The 22,118-nt window shown below is 29.7% G+C and overlaps 3 protein-coding genes across 3 annotated transcripts; 2 read left to right on the top strand and 1 right to left on the bottom strand.

The window, feature by feature from the left end:
* Positions 1 to 1,121: 1,121 nt before the first annotated feature.
* LOC124920222 (OVARIAN TUMOR DOMAIN-containing deubiquitinating enzyme 5-like) lies at positions 1,122 to 4,067 on the bottom strand. Its single transcript, XM_047460661.1, has 3 exons — positions 3,889 to 4,067; positions 2,989 to 3,088; positions 1,122 to 2,330 (listed from the first exon to the last, which is right to left on the bottom strand). The coding sequence occupies exons 2-3, from the start codon at positions 3,078 to 3,080 to the stop codon at positions 1,469 to 1,471; spliced, it is 954 nt and encodes a 317-aa protein (XP_047316617.1). The 5' UTR covers positions 3,081 to 3,088; positions 3,889 to 4,067; the 3' UTR covers positions 1,122 to 1,468.
* A 5,920-nt stretch (positions 4,068 to 9,987) lies between these two features.
* LOC124920220 (monothiol glutaredoxin-S11-like) lies at positions 9,988 to 14,161 on the top strand. Its single transcript, XM_047460659.1, has 3 exons — positions 9,988 to 10,125; positions 10,242 to 10,582; positions 13,057 to 14,161. Exon 3 carries the CDS (start codon positions 13,709 to 13,711, stop codon positions 14,018 to 14,020), a length of 312 nt encoding a protein of 103 aa, XP_047316615.1. The 5' UTR covers positions 9,988 to 10,125; positions 10,242 to 10,582; positions 13,057 to 13,708; the 3' UTR covers positions 14,021 to 14,161.
* Positions 10,641 to 13,038, top strand: LOC124920221 (glutaredoxin-C11-like). The gene has a single exon (XM_047460660.1). The coding sequence runs from the start codon at positions 11,138 to 11,140 to the stop codon at positions 11,441 to 11,443; it is 306 nt and encodes a 101-aa protein (XP_047316616.1). The 5' UTR covers positions 10,641 to 11,137; the 3' UTR covers positions 11,444 to 13,038.
* Positions 14,162 to 22,118: the final 7,957 nt, after the last annotated feature.

Genomic DNA, 22,118 nt, shown 5'->3' with positions numbered 1-22,118 from the left:
TTTATTTTTACTTGTGCACATTAATACATTCACCATTTTAAGACTCGATTTGCTCATAAAAAGATAACTATCCTTTTATCTAAGCTAAAAATAGAATCAAGACTCGATTTGCTCGTAAAAAGATAACTATCCTTTTATCCAAGCTAAAAATAGAATCACTAACAAGCGTTGAGGATGACATTGACAATAATTAAAATGATTGAGTACTTAATTTTATTCATTTTCACCGCTCTAAGAGATTAAAAGTTTGATTGAATATTTTTTCAATCTTATCGTATAAAGATGACATAAATAATATTACCATATAAATATATTTTGATTTGATTTAAAAAAATATGTATTTATAATTAAATCAATACTAAATTATTTATTTCGTATTGTATTATATATATATATATATTTATAAATACTATTTCGGTATATCTTGATATATCAAATTTTGAAAATTCTCGTACCTTTACCGTACAAATAATTTCAGTATCGATATTATACCTTACATTTTTACGATATCTTAAAAATCAATATTTTCAATTTTCGATATATTACGGTAATTTTCAATATACCTATAATATAGGTATACCTATCTAATATCCACCACGGCTCTTTACACTTCTATTTGAGACCTTAGTCCATAAGCCAGGTCCTCGCTAAGCAAAATCTAAAAATCTTAATAAAAGTTATAAATCATTTAAGAAAATATTACTTTTATAAATTGTAATAAAAAACTATTATAGATTTTCAATATAACAAATTAAAAAAAAAAACAAGAATAAGCACCCCCAAACTTCTGGCTACCCTTTTGTTGTCAAACATTATAATAATTTACAAACCAATTCTATTTGGGGGCTAAAACTTTGGTTGAACTTTCGGTAGCCAGACATCTTGCAGTTTAAAGTACTCAAATGACACAAAGTGTCCCAAGTTCGAAACTAGTCCAAACAATGGTGATTTAGTGCCTCCAATAACACAATGCTCACTGAATGGCAACACAAGATCTAACCATCATTATGTCCTACTACGAAATTGACAAAATAAATAATCCAAAGCCAAGCTTTACCCAAAGTAATATTCTATAATAAATTTAACCAAATTTGAGATATTCTTGTACTATAATAGAAGCTCATACCAAACTCTTTTAGTAAAGTCTTTAACATCTTTTCATAATAACCATCTTCAAAGGGAATTGAATAGAGTTGATAACAAGTCAAGACATAACACACCATCAAACTCAAATACCTAATCCAACAAAAAAAGTACAACATAATGTCATATAACTCAATAAGTATAATAAAAGGAAGAAGGATATCTTAATTTCATCTATTTTTTATCATTTCTAATCCAACTCTAGATAAAACCAAGCAAAACTGCATCTTAATAATACCTTCACATACTTAATGGTTGATAAATAAGGTCTTTCATTATGAATAAAAGAAAGTCTCAATATTTCATGTACCTTCTTTTTATCATGTTAAGCTGGAACTGCAGAATTATAGTGCTCGCCCAATCCAAACGCATGCCTATGGTACGATAGCTTTATACTTGAATTCGACAAAGATCCAATCCCATTCACAGTCTTGTACTCTTTCCCCATCTCCACATCTGGAAAAGACCCAGAAAACACAATTATATGTTTCTTCAAACAATGAGTCAGAGCACCGAGCTCCAACTGTCCTCCCCAAGCTGCTGTCGACTCCACCTCCTTACAATACTTCTCAAATCTCTCGTCAATAGAAGCTTCAGAACTCCCTCCATTCATATTCTCCGAGAGGAAAAATGGAAGGAAATCGGAAACATGATTCCTCATATAAGCAGCCGCCAATTCTCTAAGTTGTTGGAAATTATATGGGGAAGAGCCACCTGATAGGAAGTTCAGTTGGTCTTCTACAGCTCGGTATAGACAGTGCCCGTCTGGCTTTATCTCATTTATAGTCAATCCTAAAGGCTCGAGCTTTTTTTCCAATTTCTCATTTTCGACTGTTCGCTCGCTGACGAGGCTGCTTTGCTCTTCTTGTATCCTTTGTTCTCTGGCTGCTTCTTGCTGAGCCCTTTTCTCGCGCCTTTTCATGCTTTTACTGGGATGCTTCTCATTGTCGGTTTGCTCGGTTAGAGAAATGCCGGCTATGGCTTTTACCAAATTGTCCTTGCCTTTATTGTCTTCATAGCCGAGAGAAGAAGCAAGCTCATTTGATTGTTCTTCTTTAAGATTTGCCATTAGCTTAGAGATTTCATCCTCTACTTGCTTTTTCTTAGCTTTCTGTTCGGCCTTACTTCCCTTAGCTGCTGCCTTCTTCATTGCTGTTTCTTTGTCCTGCAACTTTGATATCTCCTTCCTGCGAATTTAATGGATGAAGCTTGGAAAACTTGAACACTCAACTTCCCGTTCCATTTCCTCTTTTTATTTTTGGTTTTAACATCATCAAATCATCAACAAAAATACCCTATGTTTTCTAAAATATATATATTTATACCCTTAGATCTCATATGATGTTGAGATTTTTGGTATTTTTTTTTACCAAAAACCCATATATCACATCTTAATTATTTTCATCCATCAAAATCACTCGATTAATCAATCACAATACTAAAATACCCTTACTTTATTTTATAAATTTTAAATACAAAAGGATATTACAATAATTCAACCAATTAAAAACCCAAATAACTTACTTTTTCATCAAACAATAATTTCCCCCAAAAAAACCCAATAAAAATCCTACATAACCCAACATTTAAACAAGCTCTTAATGTCTTTATACCCAAATAACTTGATTTTCAATAAACTACTTCAAACGAGGTTATTTGGAAATAGCCACTTGGTTATTCAAATAACCCTAGATCAAATAAGGCCTTAGAGTAGCATTTTTCTTTTTGCATTTCATCTGGAGGATCCCAAAATGAGCAATGAGATGCATCTGACAAGCTAGATAGATCTCATAGCAGAAAAAAATAAAGACGAGTTAGATAGATCCATGTTGATATCTACAGTACCTGTGCCTAGAAAGCATTTCATCGCGACTTTCCTTTTTCTGGTCTGTTACACTTTCAGACCCTCTTTTCTCTACATCTTCCCCACCTTCCATTTGAAAACCTGAAGAATGGAAAAATTAGCAATTTAAAAGTACATGAACTACCACACAAAGCACAAGTAAAACTGGTAGTTTATGTACTTTGGAATGAAGTAGAAATTTGTTTACATTCAATTACAACATCAGATCATTCATGTAGATGGGTATGTACATTTGCAAAAGGAACAAACAGGTTTTAGCTTGATTTTGGCCCATTCAAATTGAAAACAAAAATTAAATCCAACGAAGAATAGTTGAAACATAGAAGAAGTCAAACAATTAGGGATTAGACTGAAGAAAGTGAGAAAAAGGTTCAATCATTTCAGATGTTATCCTAATTCTATGAGTAAAGACACAAATATTATAGAAGAAGTTTCAGCAGAAATATCATGGCCTTGCTTGACACGACAGTGAAGATCATCAGAGATTAAAATGGAATAGGATAGGAGGAAAGGAAGAAGCTTGAGATAATATAAGACTGACAATAGGTGAAACCCACACCAAGAATAGGGTTTCAATCAATTATAGATATGAAGAAAACAATCATCACTATTGATGCCATCTAGGTCAAGATATGGGCATAAAATACATATAAAAAAACAAACATTGTAATAGCAAGATCGTCTTATAGGGTAGTATAATAAGGGTTTCAAATGATAAGAAATTCCAAAAATCTCACTACTTGGAACTCCTAATTAAACATCAAATGAGGAACAGTAAAGACATCTAAAACTAAATAGAGAAACCCACAATAATGATTCACAATAAACACTGAATTAAACCTTTGAAGAAGGTGAGCTGACAAGAGAGAGTATAAGAATACCTGGGATTCGCCCTGATGTTCTAAAGTCTTTCAATTGGGGATTTGATAATGATTAACTTGGGTTGGATGGCAGATCGAAAAGACGCTGAATCTGTCCGTTTGCGGCTGGTGGGTAGGTCTGTAAATGTGGCTGATCTATGTCTCATTCGTCCATGGCCGCTGCTGTAGTATTACAGTGGGAGAAAGACGAACGGCTGGTAGAGAGGAGATGTAAAAACAAAAGACTGTAATAATAATAGACGAATATTCCTCGTCGATACCTTGGAGAATTTTGCCCTTATAATAGACAATTACTAATTTGCCCTTGTTTGAGCTTATATATATATATATATTTTTTTTCTATTTTAGTTTCATAAAAAACTAAAAACTTAAGAATTAAGAAGATAATGAAAATAATATTTTATTAAGTTCAATAATTTAAATATTTTCAACTCAACAAATAATATGATTTATTATTTAATTTAATATATTAATAATTGATTTAGTAAAGTATATTGAGAATTTGTCTTGATTATAGATAATTACTATTTTACCCTTCTTTTAGCTTATGTCTTTTTATTTTAATTCCATAAAATGTTAGTTATTTAAGATATTTTTATGTTGAATTATTATATTTTTATATTTTAAATTATTTAAAAATAAAGTAATGATATTTGATATAAGTGATTTTATAGTTATGATAAATAATAATTATTTTTAATTTAATAAATAATTTAAATTAATTTGAAAATACTTTTTATTTAGGTATTCCTAACCCAAGATTATTGAAATAATGTTGTTTTTATAAATATTGGAAAAATATTTTTTTTTGAATAAATTTTTTTGAAAGGTAATAATATATAATGATAAAATATATTTAAATAAAATAAAATATAAAATATTTTATTATTTTGATTAATAAATTAAAAAAATGTAATTAAGAGAAAAATCAAATAATATTTTATTAAGTTAAGATTATTTAAATATTTCCAACTCAACAAAACTTTATTATTTTGAAAAACACTTTTCCCAAAAAAGTTTTAATTTTGAGAATTTTAACATCGGTTTACGTGTTAAATTTTTTTATAATAAAATATTATTTTAAAAGATATTATGAAAATATCCGACTTTTTGAAATTAATTAAAATAATTAGTTTATGATCAAATTTCAAACCATCTTTGAGATTTAAAATAATCAAATTTGTATTTAAATTAATTAAAAATAATTATTTTAAAAGATTATTTATTTGATAGAATTGCCAATTAATTTTTAGTTAAAAATCAATAAAAAAAATATACGTATACAAACGTATTTTAACTAGAGTTTTTTTTTGGTTCGTAGTTTGATGATACTCGAGAAAGACATTTCACGCTATATCCTTCGTACCCGTTAAAAAATGGTCTATACTTTATAAAATTTTGACTTTTAAAAATTTGTTATATAATATTTTATTTTAACCAATTATTTTTCCGCTCCTATACATGCACATGTTTCTTCGTATTTAAAATTGTAATAATAATATTTAAATGCTATATTTATAGACGATGATGACTATAGATGAATATACTTGAAGAACACCAATTTTGAAGACATTATAGTTTAAAATAATACCCAAACAAGCCTTTATAAAAAAAATATGAAAATATTCTAAAAATATTTTGAATAATTTTATATTTTTTGAGATTTTTAGAAAATGGTTTAATATCCCAAAATTATAAAAATAACTTTGGAATTTTGAAAGTGGAACCAAACGGGCTCAGAACTAGTGCTCTCAGTCCTAGGTGAGATTTTCATCGGTTATGAGCTAAAACCCTTGGTCCTAGGTCAGAACACCCTCGATCGGGGTTCGAAGATTCTTGGTCGGGGTGTTAAAGCCCCTCGGTCGATGTGCTAAAATCCTCGGTCGGGTGCTAATGTCCCTCGGTCGGGGTGCTAGAATCCTCGGGCGAGGTTTTGAAGTCTTCGGTTGGGTGTTGAAGTCCTCGATCGAGGTTTGAGAATTCCTAGTCGGGGATGAGAATTCTCGGTCCTAGGTTAGCCTCAAGCTAAATTTGTTGGTCTAAGTGTGAAGAACACTCGATTATGAGTTAGTCGTTGGCTAACTTTCCTCGGTCCTAGGTGTTGATGTCCCCTCGGTCATGGGTTAACTTTGGGCTAACTTCTGTCGGTCCTAAGCGCTGATGTCCTTCGGTCCTAACTAAGCTAGGGTTAAGCCTCTTGGTCCTCAAGAACATCAAAACTATAGGTTTTGATGTTTTCGTTTGAGGCTTGAATCCTTTAATCCAAAGGCATGAGAAACTTCCAATAGTTTCCAGGATCATTTTAAACATCACCCCGATGTATCATACGATCAGAAAGGGGTTCCATTCGAACCAAACAATTTTGTTACAAAAAACGGGTTTCTGGTTTTTAAGCTTTGATGAAGCGTAAGAATCTTGTCAATAGATTCCTTATGTTTCATATAGTCGAATGGAACCAAAACGTGAACATTGGTTATTTGTTTTGACCAATTCAAGAACTGAATTTTTATGAAAATTTTGGTTTTTTGATCGAACATAATCGGGATGGATTGGAACTGATCCAAATAGGTTCCCAAAATCATTAGAAACATGCTGGGAAACTTTATGGGTTGTTGTTCTTGAACAGATAGCTCAAGACCAGAAAATCCGATTTTAAAATTTTCCAAATTTAAATTTGAGGATTTTTTAGGTCGATTGATTGAGTTTTATTTCAATAGAAAGTTGTAAATGATCTTAAAATCGTTTTCCAATTTAGAAATCCAAGAACCAAACAATATACGAAACTATAAAAACTAAAATATAAAAGTTTCAATTTCAATCTGGAAGATTGAATTAGAGGGTGATTGAAAGCTTATTGAGAGTTGGAGAACACTCATTAGCTCTTAAGGAAGCTTTGTGAATACCTAGATTAGATCCTTAGGGCCTTACACGAAAATTCCAAAAACCGAGAAAGCTTAATTGTTAATTTTTTAAAATGTTTGATTGATGGCATGCGAGTTGATCTATTGCCTTTAGTTTGCTCAAGGGAGGGTATTTATAGCCTCCCGAAGTCGATTTGTGAGGCAAGTGGATCGGATTTAGTCAAAATCTATCAATGGAATTTTGGTTGTTCTTGATCCAACATGTCCGTTTAGGCCATCTTGAGTTCGAATCAATAGTTTTAGTGGAAAATCGACAGAGTTTCATCTTTGACAAATCAAGGATGGGATCCGTCCTTATCATGTTCGTCATCGTGAGAAAGAAGACAAACCAGGCGTGAAACGATATCGTTTCGGGCGTAAATCCGAACGTGGGACACACCATTGGCTTTTAGTTTGGGTTTCGTCTTCGATTCAGCGTTCCGTCATGTTTCAGCTAACAATGTTGAGCCATGTGTTAGTTGATCTCGTTCTTCGCAAGTGCGCACCTCCTTGTTGCAATGTGCGACATATAACTGATGAGCGTTGGATGAAAATTCAGCGCTCATCTGATGTTTGTGATTCCTGTTTTAACAATTCTTCTGAATTTCGGCCGCACATAATTACACTTTATTTTTAATTTAAGGGCTTGATTAAAATTGATTTTTCTTCACTCATTTGATTTAAGATAAAAATGAGTATAACATTTATCCTAAATTATTTTATTTATTTAATTTTTCCTTTATTTTTAATTAATTAGGATTTAATTATTACAATAATCAATTTAATTAATTATTTAACCATATTTTAGCATTAATTTTAATTATTTTGATTTTATTTATTAAAAAATAATTAAAATAATTATTTAATTTATAAATTAGGTAATATAAGTTAATATATTAATACATTATTTGATAAGTATATTGATAATTATTTATTTTTATAGATTGAATGTGAAAATATATTAAAAATTAAAAATTAAAATATATAACTTTTTATAAAAGAAGTTAAACATGTTACATTAAAATAAATAAAAAACTCATTTATCCTTTAAAATTTAATAAAATTGTATTAGGTTTTATAAAAATATTCTCTTTACATCACATTTTTTTCCAACCTCGTCTACAAATAAGAAAACTGTGATGAGATTTAGAATTATTTCCTAGAAAAAAGAGATAAGACAGATGATATATATTCTTATTCTTATATTTATATATTTCTCTCATATATCTTAGGTTAATAAATTATAAATTAATCATCTAATATAAAATAAAAATAAAAATATTTATTTTAATTATTTTTTATTTAAGATTTAATATATTAAAAAATATTTATTAATTAATATAATTAATATATAAAATATAATAGTTTTATTATATTTCTTTAGATATTAATTTTGGATATTTTTAAACCATTTTAAATATTAAAGTTTAAATGTTTTTGTTTACTTTTTTTTATGAGATCTTAATATAAAAAATGTTAGCAAATTTAAGAATATATATTTAATTAAATTATATTTTAAAATATTATATCATTTAAATTAATATTAAGTTAAATTAAAATACTTAATAAATAAATAAAAATTTTAATTAAAATTTGTGAAAAGTTCTCAAATGTCAAAATAAAATTTTGGAAGAATGGCTAGGGATCACTTCTCAAGAAGAAATAACAAATAGATATTACTAATATTTGGTTAATTGTTTAAAATGCTCTTGCTGGGGAATTTGAGGAGATGACCCTAAAAAAAAATGGGTGAAATGCGGAAAGTGCAGAGGTTAAATAAAAAGCGCTGGTAACCCTTTTTACTGTTTTTGGACGAAAATGCCCCAGTTGCGTCAGGTTGCGTGACGCAATTTTTTATTTTTTTATTTTTCAAAAAATTTTAATTATGAATTTTTTTGGACGAAAATGCCTCAGTCGCGTCACGCAACCCAGTTGCGTCACGCAATCGCGAGACGAAAAAAAAAATTCCGGTTGCGTCACGCAACTGGAGTTGCGTTACGCAAAGGTACAATTGTCATTAAAAAAAGAGGGTCACCAGCGCTATTTAAATTATGCACTCACACAATCGATTATTCTCCCTATCTCATTTCCTCAAATTTCCCCTTTGTTAACTATAATTTTCTTATAATTTATTTTATATATTTTTTTTAATTTTTTGATAAATAAAAGAATTTAAATTTTCAAATACTTCATGCTTAATTCCAATCTTTTGAAACAAAAAAAAGATTGTATTTAACATCTCATAAATTTATGAGGATGAATAAGCTCAACGAAATATTCAACGAAAGTAGGTCTACGAATCCGACGTGACTTGTCAGGTGTCCCCACGTCCCAAAAACGCTTATTTCGGGTCCCGAAACCACTCATTTCGGGTCCCGAAACCACTCATTTTGGGTACCGAAACCACTCATTTCGGGTCCCGAAACCACTCATTTCGGGATTTTTTTCCCGAAACGGTCATTTCGGGAAATAATTTTTTTTCCCGAAATAGGCGTTTTAGGACCCGAAATGGCCGTTTCGAGACCCAAAATTACCGTTTCGGGACATTTGAAAATTTTCTCTCTCCTACCGACGTGTGATACCACGTTGATTCATAGACTTACTTTCATTAATATTTCGTTGAGTTTATCATTTTTCTAAATTTATATATCACACAAAACAAAATATAAACAAAAATATGTTTTTTTTCACATTTTATTTGTTCAAATTAAGAGTTTACTCATATTTATACACCCATCAATGGGTTCTCGGTTCTTTAATTGAGTTTTCATGTTATTTGAGTCTGTTTATGTTTTAATTTTAAATAATTTGAAAGAAAATCGAACTAAATTTAAATAAATTTTAATAACACGTAATATAATTTAAATTTGATTTTTGAATTCAATTTTTTTTATTAAATTATATATAATTAGTAAAAAAACCAACTCAATAAAATTAAATTGAAACCTTATTTAATTCAAATTGATTTATAATACGAGTTAAATAATATAATAAGATTTGAATTCGATTTATTTTGATCTCGAATTCAAATTCAACACCTTAACCATCAGTGCCTCAACCTGCATACCCCCTGTTGCCATCAATGTCGTTTTCTTGTTTTCAGCCAATTCAGATTAGGTTATCAGCTAAAGTTAACACCTTTTATTCGCTTACATTAAGAACATCACGATATGCATTCATGCTCAATTAAAATCGACGTTTTTACTTGTTTACGCGTCGGTATTCATGATTCAAGGCTCTGCTACTTACAATAATTGCGATATGCAACCTAATATTTGTGGATGAATACGAACAGATTGGATCTTTCTGGATTTGGGCATGGATTCTCTCTTATCAGGTTAGTTATCGGATGACGTTGGAATTGTATCAGAAAGATATTCCTATGTTATCTTTCTTTCGCTTTGTTTACTACAATTCTGGATCACCTAATCTTTTGTGGATGAATACGAGCAGATCGGAACTTTCTGGATTTGGGTCATGGGATTCTCTCTTATCAGGATAGTGATCGAATGACGTTGGAATTGTATCAGAAAGATATTCCTATGTTATCTTTCTTTCGGTTTGCCTACTACATTCAGAAGTAAAATCTATCCCAACCCAGTGGTTTGTTTCGAATTGAACCACCATGAATGCAATGTTTTTCCTTGGCTGGGTTCTATTGGGGATCAATCAATAGTTTTACACCATGAATTGGATAAGATCTAATCTTTTACACATCAGCATTGGGATCCTTGCTGCTATGGAAGAAGGGACATTCATGAACGAGGCTCCATATTGTGTGAAGTTATTAATGGGTATGCATCCTATTCTTTGTTAGATATGATTAATTATTAGGAAACCACTTGGTATGTCAAAAAGGATTCATATTCTGATGCAAAAGATATCAAGAGATGCTTATTCTAATTTAGGTGCATTTTAATAGTGTTCAACTATGGATTTAGTCGGTTTCACAATCTGCTGAATTGATTAATTAATTCTTACTTTTTTGAAAGATCAAGTGTGCATCTTTATCATTTTTTAAAATTATTCTATGTTCTATTCTTCGAAAATGCTAAATCTACCTATCAATTGAGGTGGCTTGCTTAATCATCTTGCTGCTGGCCTGCTGCCGGTTTCTCTTATCTAAAAGAAAAAAAATCTCTAGGATCTTCTCCCTTTTCTAATTTTTTTGATTAAACAAATTCAAACCCACACATGACTATCTATTGCTGCCTCTATAAATAAGGAGATATATGAAAACTTAAAGTCACATCCTAACATTGAACTAACACTTCCTGTTACATCTCACTTACAACCCATTACTTTCTTCTTCTTTTTTTCTAGTATATTTTAGACACATTTCCACTAAGATGGATAAGGTTAGTGATTTGGCTTCGAGGCAGGCTGCTGTAATCTTTACCAAGAGCTCATGTTACATGTGCCATAGCATAAAGGTTATATTTTATGAACTTGGGGCAAGCCCTGCAATCCATGAACTGGATCAGGAGATTAGTGGGAAGGAAATGGAAGGAGCCCTTCGTGGGCTAGGCTGTAAGTCTGTCCCAGCTGTGTTCATAGGTGGTAAATTTATAGGCTCATCAAAAGATGTCATTTCTCATCATCTTGATGGCTCCCTCAGGCAAATGCTCATTGAAGCCAGGGCTATATGGTTGTAGCCACAACTTACTTTATCTTTATATTTCCATACTAAAAAAAAAAAGAAAAGAAAAGAAGAAAAACTACTCAAGTAACATTTCTTAACTTCTGCCATGTCAAAGTGACTAGATTTTATTAATAAGTCATATGACATAAAAATGGCTATTAAGTTTCTCAGACAGGCATTGAAATTTGGAAGTCAGCTTGTCAAGGGTCAGCTTTTGCATTTTCTATAGTTGGTGTATCTTGAATCTTCAAATCACTGCAATAATATGAAAATTCTAAGTGTAAACTCTGTCATGTTTTATCTTAATTGCTTCCATTTGTTTTTGTAGAAGAATATCCAGATTGGTGAAATATGTGGATATTTTGGGTCAAAAAATAATTGTCCCATAGTTCTATTTAAAATTTTATGTATACATTGGAATATATTATCACAAATCATTCCTCCGCGGTTGTGAAAAACACCTTCCAGTTCTCAAAAACCCTATATGAATTGTCCTCCAATATTTGAATTCAAACATGTCTGAAATCTGAATACAGAGCTTGCTCCATGACTTTGGAGACTGACAAAAAGATGATGTTAGTATTCTTCATTGCACTTTCAAACTCACAAACTATATATAACTGACCTAGGCCTCGAGGCCTGATCTTGGTGGGCCTGACTTAAGTCCATTAGTCAAGAATATAATTATTTAGACATTGTTAGGTTAAGATTATGTATGTTGAAAGACAAGACTATTTCTCTCTTACCTTAGGCTATTTCTTTCTAAACTATAATATTTTCTTATTCTCATCTCCTTTCTTGTATGAACACTAGAGGTTTGTTACACAACCAAAAAAATCAAAGTTTCTTCAAGCCAGTGAATACTAGAGCAGTGAAACACAAACTGCTAGAGAAGGTTTATCATATCACATTTATGGAAAAGGCACATCATCATTCATTCATCTTTCATGAATTACATTGAAATAAGAATCTTCTAGAACTACAATTCAAAGCATAAAGATTGTTTATAAGGAAAACTGGTATATTTTTTGTAAAAATTTGGCTGAAATGAGTAGTTTTGGAATTATTGAATCTGAAAATTGATGGAAATACTAGTATTTATGTCCTCTAAATCATTACAAAAGGTATTTAACAGTTGAATCCTTGATTTGTATGGTTGAAATTTTGCCTTATTCTATTATAAACTTCTGTTTCTGGGCTCAGGTGAGATCAAATCCTTATTTAATCATGTAATCCAGCATCTAAGCCATGATAAGACTCCAAGAATCTCTTGAGCTACAAGTTGCTTGTTGTGGCCTATTCGCAAAAGTGTGCTCTAAAATCTCAATTGGTTTATATGCTAAGGTGGAGGCTTGTGTATGAACTAAACGGCCTATCATAACAATTGAGTTGTGTAATGAATCCAAGTCACTTGTTCAATATTCGATATATACAAAACTTTCTTTGTTTTTCAACCAATAACTGGAAGTTGTCATATTTGGATGATTTGTAAGATTAGTAGTTTATTACTGATAATATGATGTTTTCATGATTTTTTTTTAAATTGTATTTTCTTGGCTGGTGTCAACAGATGTAACACAACTGCAGTAAATATGCAGAGTTTGATATGCTATCTCAATTTTTTAGGATACGAATAATGCAAGTTGGCGGGCACTAGGCAGCAAAAGAACCCAAGCCACTGAAAGTGAAAGCTATCTCTCTTGGGATCTTTGCCAACAGAGAATATTGAGAAAAGATCATGGGGGAGAATCTGATCTAATTGTCCACATTCGTGCGAGCCTAAATGAAGCTTTCATTTCACAGTTAAGCCAGCATGCAGAATCCAAGCATCTGGTAAGTAGTACCTCCCATCAAGAATCATGGTCCATACATTCAATGGTTCAGATCACTCCATCCAAATAGTTTATTTTTGAAAATCGTGAGGAAACACAGTCGAATCTACCCAGGGTAGCTCAATATAGAGCTGATAACTTATGCAATATCTGTGGAACACATACATATCTATCACAAAAGAAAAGTTACTTTATAGAAGTCTGTAAGCATCTAAATAAAGCATAAAATAGAACAGCTTTTAGATGTTCTTGTTCATGGAAAGGACATAACCTTCTTCTCCTCTGCATGATATTTTTTTTTTTATAAATAGAGTTGCATTGCACCATCTCATGACTCACTTATTCAAAACCTTTTCTTTCACAATCTTCCACCGGTGGATCGCATTCCAACAACTTGGATTGCATCCACTGGTATCGGACTAAAAAGGGAAAAAGAAAAGGAAAAAATGGACAGGGTAAAACGGTTAGTTTCAGAGAATAGGATTTTGATCTTCAGCAAGAGCAGTTGTTGCTTGAGCTATGTTGTCCATGTCCTTTTACAGGATCTTGGTGCAAATCCATTTGTTTGCGAGATAGATAAGGAACCAGAATGTCGAGAGATGGAGAAGGCACTAGTGAAGCTTGGGTGCAGCAGCTGTGTTCCAGCCGTGTTCATTGGAGGCAAGCTGATGGGATCCACTAATGAGATCATGTCTCTTCACCTCAGTGGCTCTCTTATGCCACTACTGAACCCATCATCATACCAGATGCCTAACTAAGATCATGTTTAATTTCCTGTTTAGAAGAATAAACTCTGGTTCTTGTTATTGTTCTTGTTCTTGTTGGGTTCATGGTTCCAACTTATGTATATGTAGTATTAGTGTGTGCTTAATTAATAATAATGTGTTTATGTTTAATCAGTTATGTTTGTTTGATTTGCTCAATATCTGTAAATTTATTCGAATAAGATACTTAGACAAAAATAATAATAATAATAATGTTTTCAAATAAATTTATAAATTTCTTGTTTAAATCTAGATCCAACACTCCTCTTCCAAACATCATTTTAACAATCCTATTTGAAATTGACATTTTATGCATAATTAATGATAATCATGATTCAAATTATTTTTTATATTATTGTGTGATTTTGAGGTATACAATTTATTTTTTGAATCAGATTTTTGGGAGTAAAATTAAGGTTCTTATTTGAGTTAAATTAAAATTTCGGATATTTTATTTCAAATTTCACCTCGGATATTTATTTTTAAAATTATACCAAATGAGATTTTGTCATAACGATTTTAAATGGTTTTAAATGTCGTTAACTTGTTATCTACATATTTATAAACAAAAAATTTATGTTACCAATTACCGAATTTCAGAGAAAGAGAACGATTAACCTCCTTTTGTAAAGTTGATTCGCCCGGTCCAAATGTGATCAAACCTATCAATTGAGTCATTGGACTGTTAACGCAAAAAAAAAAAAAAAAAATCTTAATTGGTTTGGACGGTCAAGTTTGAATAAATCCTTAACAAAACAGGATGTGTTTGTGCAATAGATGATTCATATATACATAAAATTGGCATGTTTCCGAATTGATTATATAATTTGTACATAGTCATCTTTAATATAATTTGATGTGTTTTTTTTACAATGTTTTTATAGCCAAATTTCCAAATTTCCAAATGTCCCAAATTGTGTTTAATTACAACTAAAAACAAATAGTTTTATTTAACAAATGATGTATTGCAATGCATATTCATTTTATGATTTTTAATTTGTTTAAATTAATTATTTTAACTAAATAATCTAAAACAAGTTACAAAAAAAAATACATTTTTTTTTGTGTGTATTGTAATGGTGTTACACATCTTAAAAAATAAGCACAAAATTTTGAACTTTTAGAGACTTATTTATTTTTAAAAAATGAATCCATGCAAAATGAAATTGTAACGCCGAAAATTCATTTAAGGTAATTATGTTAATAATTAATTATTGATCAATTTAAATAATTTTTTAGATTTGAAGATAATTAAATTATAATTTGATTAAAAGAAATATTTATTATTAATTTATTAGAAAAATAAATTAAAAGGATTATTTATTTAAATAAAGAGTCGCCAATTGATTTTTTAATTTAAAACCAATAAAAATATTTGTATACGTATATTTGTATACGTATATAAACGTAACATTAATTAGAGATTCTGTTGAGTTTATTGTTTGATGATACTCGGGAAAAGACAATCGCACTATATCCTCCATATTTGGTAAAAACTGGTCTCTAATTCATAATTTTTTCATTATTTATTTAAAAAATTGGTTTTATTATGTTTTATTTAACCAATTTTAAATTTTAGACATGTATGTATTTTTCACGCATTTAAAATTATGAAATAATATTTAAATGCTAGTACATGCGATTGATGTCGAGAATTGTAAAAGAAGATACTTGAAAATACTAGTTTAAGACATTATAATTTTAAAATAAATTTAAACCGGCCTTTATTAAAATATTTATATGTCAAATATTTTAAAATCGTTTTTATTTTTTAGGATGAAAAAAATAGTTTATGGCTTCTAATTGTTAAAAATAATTAGAAATTAAAACCCTCAAACAAACATGCCCTTAGATAGGTGTCCAGGCCGCGAATCAGGTCGAATATGCGGGTTTGAGTCGGTTTAACCTAAAGTCAACGGGTCTAGGCGCCCGGTCAATGCAAAGGTAAGACTTCTCGGTCGCGCGCACTAATCTTTGGTCGCAAACCGTGTATGACTGGTTTTCTCGGTCGAAAACCAAGCCAAGACAAAGTTCTCAATCGGAAAATAAACGTGAATTGGTTTTCTCGGTTGAAAACCAAGCCAAGAATGAAATCTTCGGTCGGATGCAAGAATTTCTCGGTCGGGTGTAGGGGATGACTGGTTTTCTTGGTTGAAACTAGACCCAAGTTAAAATTCTCGGTCGGATGTATTCTTCGGTCGGACCTCAAGAACACAAACTGTAGAATTTGGGATTTTGATTGGAACTTCCATCCTTCGATCTGAAGGCACGAGAAGCTTCATCTAATCTCAAGAATCATATTTTACACCATCTCGATGCATCAATCGATCAGGAAGATGTTCAATTCAATTTAAACAATTTTGGGCAAAAATTGAGATTTCAATTTTTAAGATTCAATTGGGTATAAAGAGCTTACTAATAGCTTCCTTATATATATTGGGATAAAATAGAACTAAAACATGAACATTGGAAATTTGTTTTGACCAAATCAAAATGAGAGTTTTCTTGATTTTTGAAATATTTAGCTTTTAAACAAAAATGCTTAAAACTGATTGGAATTGATTCAAAATTTCTCTAAACATGTTTTTTAAAAGATGTTAGGAAGTTTTTCAAATCGTAATTCTTGAGCTAGATGTCACGGCCCATTAGAGTCACGACCCAATCTAGAGGATGTCGAGGCTCATTAAAGTCTTGGCCTGATAGTGCGCTAATCTTCTTAGCCCAAGGGGAGGCACAGTTGCCTACGTGGGCCCAGTGAATCTTCTAATCAAGGAAGAGATTGGAAAATATATTCTAATCAAGGAAGGAATTAGAATATATATTCTAATTAAGGAAGATATTACAAGAGATATTCTAAATCAGGTAGGGATATTGTTATGGAAGGAATATCCTAAATTAGTGTAATTAAATTGTAATTAGACGTAATTCCTAATTTAGTACGTGTAAGTCCTATAAATACCCTGAAGGTATTCCATTGTAATTATCAAGTATTCTTTCAATATATTCTTATTCTCAAGAGTTTTCTCTCTCTAAGTCTGTTGTATTCTTCTTGCATTGTTTAGAAAGGCTTTCTAAGCTAGAATCAGGGTTGATTTAGCTTAGTGCCACACGGGTCAAATTTTAGCCCGTGACATAGAGCTCAAGAATAAAAACCCGATTTAAAAATTTTTTAAAATCAAATTTGAGTGTTTTTAATTTTGCTTGATTCGTTCTAATTGAATTCAACATAAAGCTTTTAAATAATCTTAAAATCGAATTCAAATCAAGAAATAAATAATCAATTAGTATTCAAGACTAGTCAAATTGAAATGTAAAAAAAATTCAATTTGAATATATATTTCGATTTATAATGCGAATTAAAGATTACAGTGAGTTGGAGAACACTTCTAAACACTTTATGAAACTTTGGGATGAACAAAAAATGAACCATAGAGCCTTACACAAAATTTCTGAAAATTTCAAAAGCTTGAGAAATTTTAATGGCAAATTCTGTGAAGTTTGTATTGAAATCTTGAGATTCTGATCCTTGCATTCGTTTTTCCAGAGGAGGGATATTTATAGACAACAAGGGTCATTTGGATGATCAAGTGGATCGAATTTCAGATAAAATGTCATTAATGATTTTTGTTTGTATTCGGTCGTTCTCATCCAATTAGGGCATCATTGCTCCTATGATCGTAGGAAAAATGATCACAATGTTAGGGTGATCATTTCAACCTTTGAATAATCACATTTGGTTGAGTATCGACCGAGTTCTACTTTTGAAAAATCAAAGTTTCGGTCGATATTCATCATGTTCGTCGCAAGGAAGACGACATACTCGACTTAATTATTGTCGTTTCACGTCAGGGCGGATGCGCGTTTGGGCATAGCGTTCTGTCAGTGGTTCATTGCGTTTGGGAGTTTCGTTTGCATTTAGGCTAACGACGTTGAGGCGCACATTAGTTGATCTAGTGCTGCGCGAAAGAACTTGTCTTCCATTGTAGCGGGCATCACATCCCTCTATTGTCCGTTGGACGAGGCTTGGACGCTTATCTAATGGTTGTGTGGGCTACAACCGTTTCTCTTATTTTCGCCTGCACTAGATTAAGGCCCATTTTAAGCCTTTGATCTTGTTTGAAATTGATTTTTCCTTACTTCTTTTGCTATTATTTTTACCTACAAAATATTTAAATAGACACAAATATTTATTTAGTCTATTTATTTTAATTTATATATTTTGGAGCTTTATAAATAATTAATTTGAGATTTAAATGAATACAAAATTCATCTCAAATTATTTATTTTATTTTTTCGAGCCCCTTAAAATTCATTTGGGATAAAATGAATACAACATTTATTTCAAATTATTTTATTTTATTTTTCTTGGGCTTTGTTTTAATTAATTGAGATTTAAATAATACAATAATTATCCAGTTAATTATTTAATCTTGGTTTGACCTTGATTTTAATTATTTTGAATTTATTTATTCAAAATAATTATTTTTATATTTATAAATTGAGTAGGTAAAATTTTAGTGCTTGTAAATATAAATGAGAGTCGTTTAATCTCACCGACAAAATCATTACAAAAAATTGAAGAAAAATATTTAAGAAAAGCACACAAAAAAAGGTTCACCAAAGGTCAAAGAATAAATAACATAAATAATAAATTTAACGAGCACGGAGGTCCTCGAGTAGATCAATGAGTTCTCCGACTGTCTCAACCGATTTATGCAATGAAACCTCACTGATTGTCATAATAATATAATTATGTATTAAACGCATCGATCGACAACAATCACTAAACGTTCTACGATTCCTTTCAAACCAAATGGTCCACCAGAAGATAAGCGAGCGAAATGGGCACAACAACTCAGACCAACCGAGCTCACTATCTCTATCCATACTTCTCAAAAGCTAACAATCAATTCCGGCATAACCCACTAAATACCAGTCATGTTCCATATAATAAGCTCCAAATCGCAACTACTCCATCACAGTGTAAAAACAAGTGAGACGCTAACTCCGCCTCTTTATGTCACATTCTACAATGACTCATAATACACCATTTTTTCATGCATCTATCATCCGTCAAGATCTCTCAATGCATTACACTCTATGGAAAGAACAAGATCTTCGATGGAAACTTAAAATCCCACAACTTCTCCCATATGAGATCGTATGGAACATTCTTCGCAATTAAAGAGTATCAATGACTAACCTTAAAGTTATTAATATTTTGTCAACACAAAATATTAGAGACATATTATTTTTTATATTTATAATCACTTAAATCCAAGGACATCAATAAATTAGAGTCGAATGAGTTTAAAAAACTAAATTAGAGTGGACTTAACTAAATAAATAAAAAGGAAAATTATAAATAAATCAAGTGAATAATTTTCTTAAAAATTATATAAGCTAAATGAAAAATATAAAAAATTAGAGTATTAGGTCATATAAAGATCAATATTCAATGTTAAAAAAGTATTTTATTTTTAAAAAGATTATAAAAATGAACAAGGTTAATTATTATTATACATATATATTATAATATTTAATTACTTATAAATGGTGTATCGTAATTATTTAGATGATATTGGGAGATAAACTAATATAAATAATTTAATATAATGATTTGTTGATCAATATATGAGTAAATTTGTGAGATATATCAATTAATATATTTATACATAAAATTATTAAAGAAAAATAATCATCTTTAAGTAATTTATTTGTTAAAATCTTCGTAGTTCAAAATAAAAAAACGAAATGTTTAAATGAAATTATAATTATTTTTATAATAAAGAGTGTTAATTATATATATGATTAGATAATAACAAATGAATTTAGTGCAAAAGTTTCAAAGTGATGCTAGAAATTTTATTTAAAAAAAAAATCAGAATTAATATTTATTTGAGAAAAAACAAGAATCAGTATAATTATTTGTTAAATTTCATTTATAATATAAAATTTTAAATTAATTTATTATAATATTTCAAGTACTAATTAAATGTATTTTACAAGATACCACCTTGTTTTCTTTGGATTTTTTAAAAATCTAACTAAAATCAAATTTTCAATTAATCATTTCAGAACTCACCATACTTATTTCATTAACTAAAATATTAAAATAAATTCTATTTTAAATTATTATTTTTTATTTTATTTATATATATCAATACCCTCTAAGTCTTTTTTTTTTATCAAAAATAATCACCACCTCCTCAAAATAATCACCAATCATTATTTTTATATCTCTCTAAATTTAAAAATAAATACCAATCCAAAGAAGACCTAAGAATATTTTAAATTAAAATAAAAATATGATTGTAAAATCTTACTAATTTTTTAATTTAAAATAATATAAAATAAAACAGAGTAATGGAATAAAAAATAATGTCTTGAAACAAGACATTGAGTAAAAGGATGAACAATCCACTAAATAACCGATTAAATTGATATGTTCTATACCTAATTTTTTTTTAGAATATTATTTTATTTAAATTAATATCTCAATAAATTATTAAAATTATTAAATAATTTTTACGTAAATTAAAATTGCATTTTTTTTTTGTCCAAACCTAATTCCAACTTCGAGAGTTTCAAATCGGGCTATTATATGATTTGATTTCATTTTAATCTATTAATTTCTAAAATAAAAATAAAAATAGTCACCGTACTAATTACAAAATTCGAGGTGGGTTCATATATATATATATATATATTTATATAATAAAATAAATATAAAATAATTAAGTTTCAATTTATATATATATATATATATATATATATAAATTGAAACTTAATTATTTTGTATTTATATTATTATTTGAACTCAATTATTTGATATTCAATTATGAGATACTAACAATCCATGTTAAACAGTTAAAAGTATTTCAGTGCATGTAGAAAATAAGTTATTTTTTTGAACATTATTTACTCACTTTGGTAACTCATTTTAATTTATATCATAATTTAATTAATTAATTAATTAATTGTAATACATTATAAACTAATTTCTTGAATTCCATTATAAAATATGATATATGTTGTCTTAAAACTATGTGAAGTTATACAAAATACAGTATTATAGGTTGATTGACAATAAAAAACAATAAAAGTGCAAGATTAGTGGATAGTTGATGAAAGAGATCGACAATCATGAGTATGCCGTTCACTTATTTTATTAGTAAAATTCAAATGAAATTATATTATGGTCAAACATAGACATAACCAAGTGAATTATTGAGGCATACTGATATTAGTTGATGTTCTCAACATCTAAGTGAGGTTTTGGCCCATTCTTTGGTGGATGTGCATGTCGATGATGTTTCTTGTGCCTTTTGTATAACTTTTCATCCATCGACGTAAGATCTTCGTTAATCTCTAACAAATTGTCATTGATTGAAGTAAGTGTTGGAATTTTTAGGGTAACTAGTATAATAAATAATTGTGCAAATGTCATATTTAATATAAGCCAAAATAATGTGATTTAATGTGATTAAGTTTATGGCTTATGGGTGTATTTGTCATGAATATAAAGTGAGGATACCTAAGTGGGATTTCTAATTTTATGAAGGGGCTAAATTAAAAATTACCTAACTATAATAACTAACTTAATGTTGGTTATATGTAACGGTAATGGTCCCCATTTAAAGTAATGTCAAATATTCTCCTTTGCATCCCATCAATAGAGAGAGAAGCTTATTGACTTACTCATCAATTGGATTCCACATAAAGAAATCTATTACAAGGAAAGAGAAGATTCATGCAATTAATTAAGGTACGCTTCCGTCACATTCAGATTTTAATTTCTCACACATTAAATTAGGATCTAATTAGGATAATTCTAACATACCATCATTTTAGATTCATCTGATTATCAAAACCATCAAAGTTGGATGAAGGTTTAGGTGGGTATAAAGGTGCTTGAACTGGTCCCCTCATCGGTGGATGCGTGTGTCGATGATGTTTCCCTTTGCGGTGACCGTTCTTGGGCTCCCCATATAACTCTTCATCAATTGAGGTAAAATCTTCATTAATTTCTAATGAATCTTCATCGACTGAATGTAGACCATCATCTAGATCCATTTGGTTATCTATGTCG

Source organism: Impatiens glandulifera, chromosome 1 (assembly GCF_907164915.1).
Source record: "Impatiens glandulifera chromosome 1, dImpGla2.1, whole genome shotgun sequence".
Taxonomy (NCBI): Eukaryota; Viridiplantae; Streptophyta; class Magnoliopsida; order Ericales; family Balsaminaceae; genus Impatiens; species Impatiens glandulifera.
Note: the sequence above shows the minus strand (reverse complement) of the source record. Positions and strands in the feature narration are given on the sequence as shown.

Bases quoted from the DNA above. Each gene is read 5' to 3' on its own strand.
- LOC124920220 (XM_047460659.1), top strand. From the start codon at position 13,709: ATGGACAGGGTAAAACGGTTAGTTTCAGAGAATAGGATTTTGATCTTC.
- LOC124920222 (XM_047460661.1), bottom strand. From the start codon at position 3,080: ATGGAAGGTGGGGAAGATGTAGAGAAAAGAGGGTCTGAAAGTGTAACA. The intron at 2,331-2,988 runs GTACTGTAGATA...TTAAATTCGCAG, and splicing joins GAAATGCTTTCTAGGCACAG to GAAGGAGATATCAAAGTTGC.
- LOC124920221 (XM_047460660.1), top strand. From the start codon at position 11,138: ATGGATAAGGTTAGTGATTTGGCTTCGAGGCAGGCTGCTGTAATCTTT.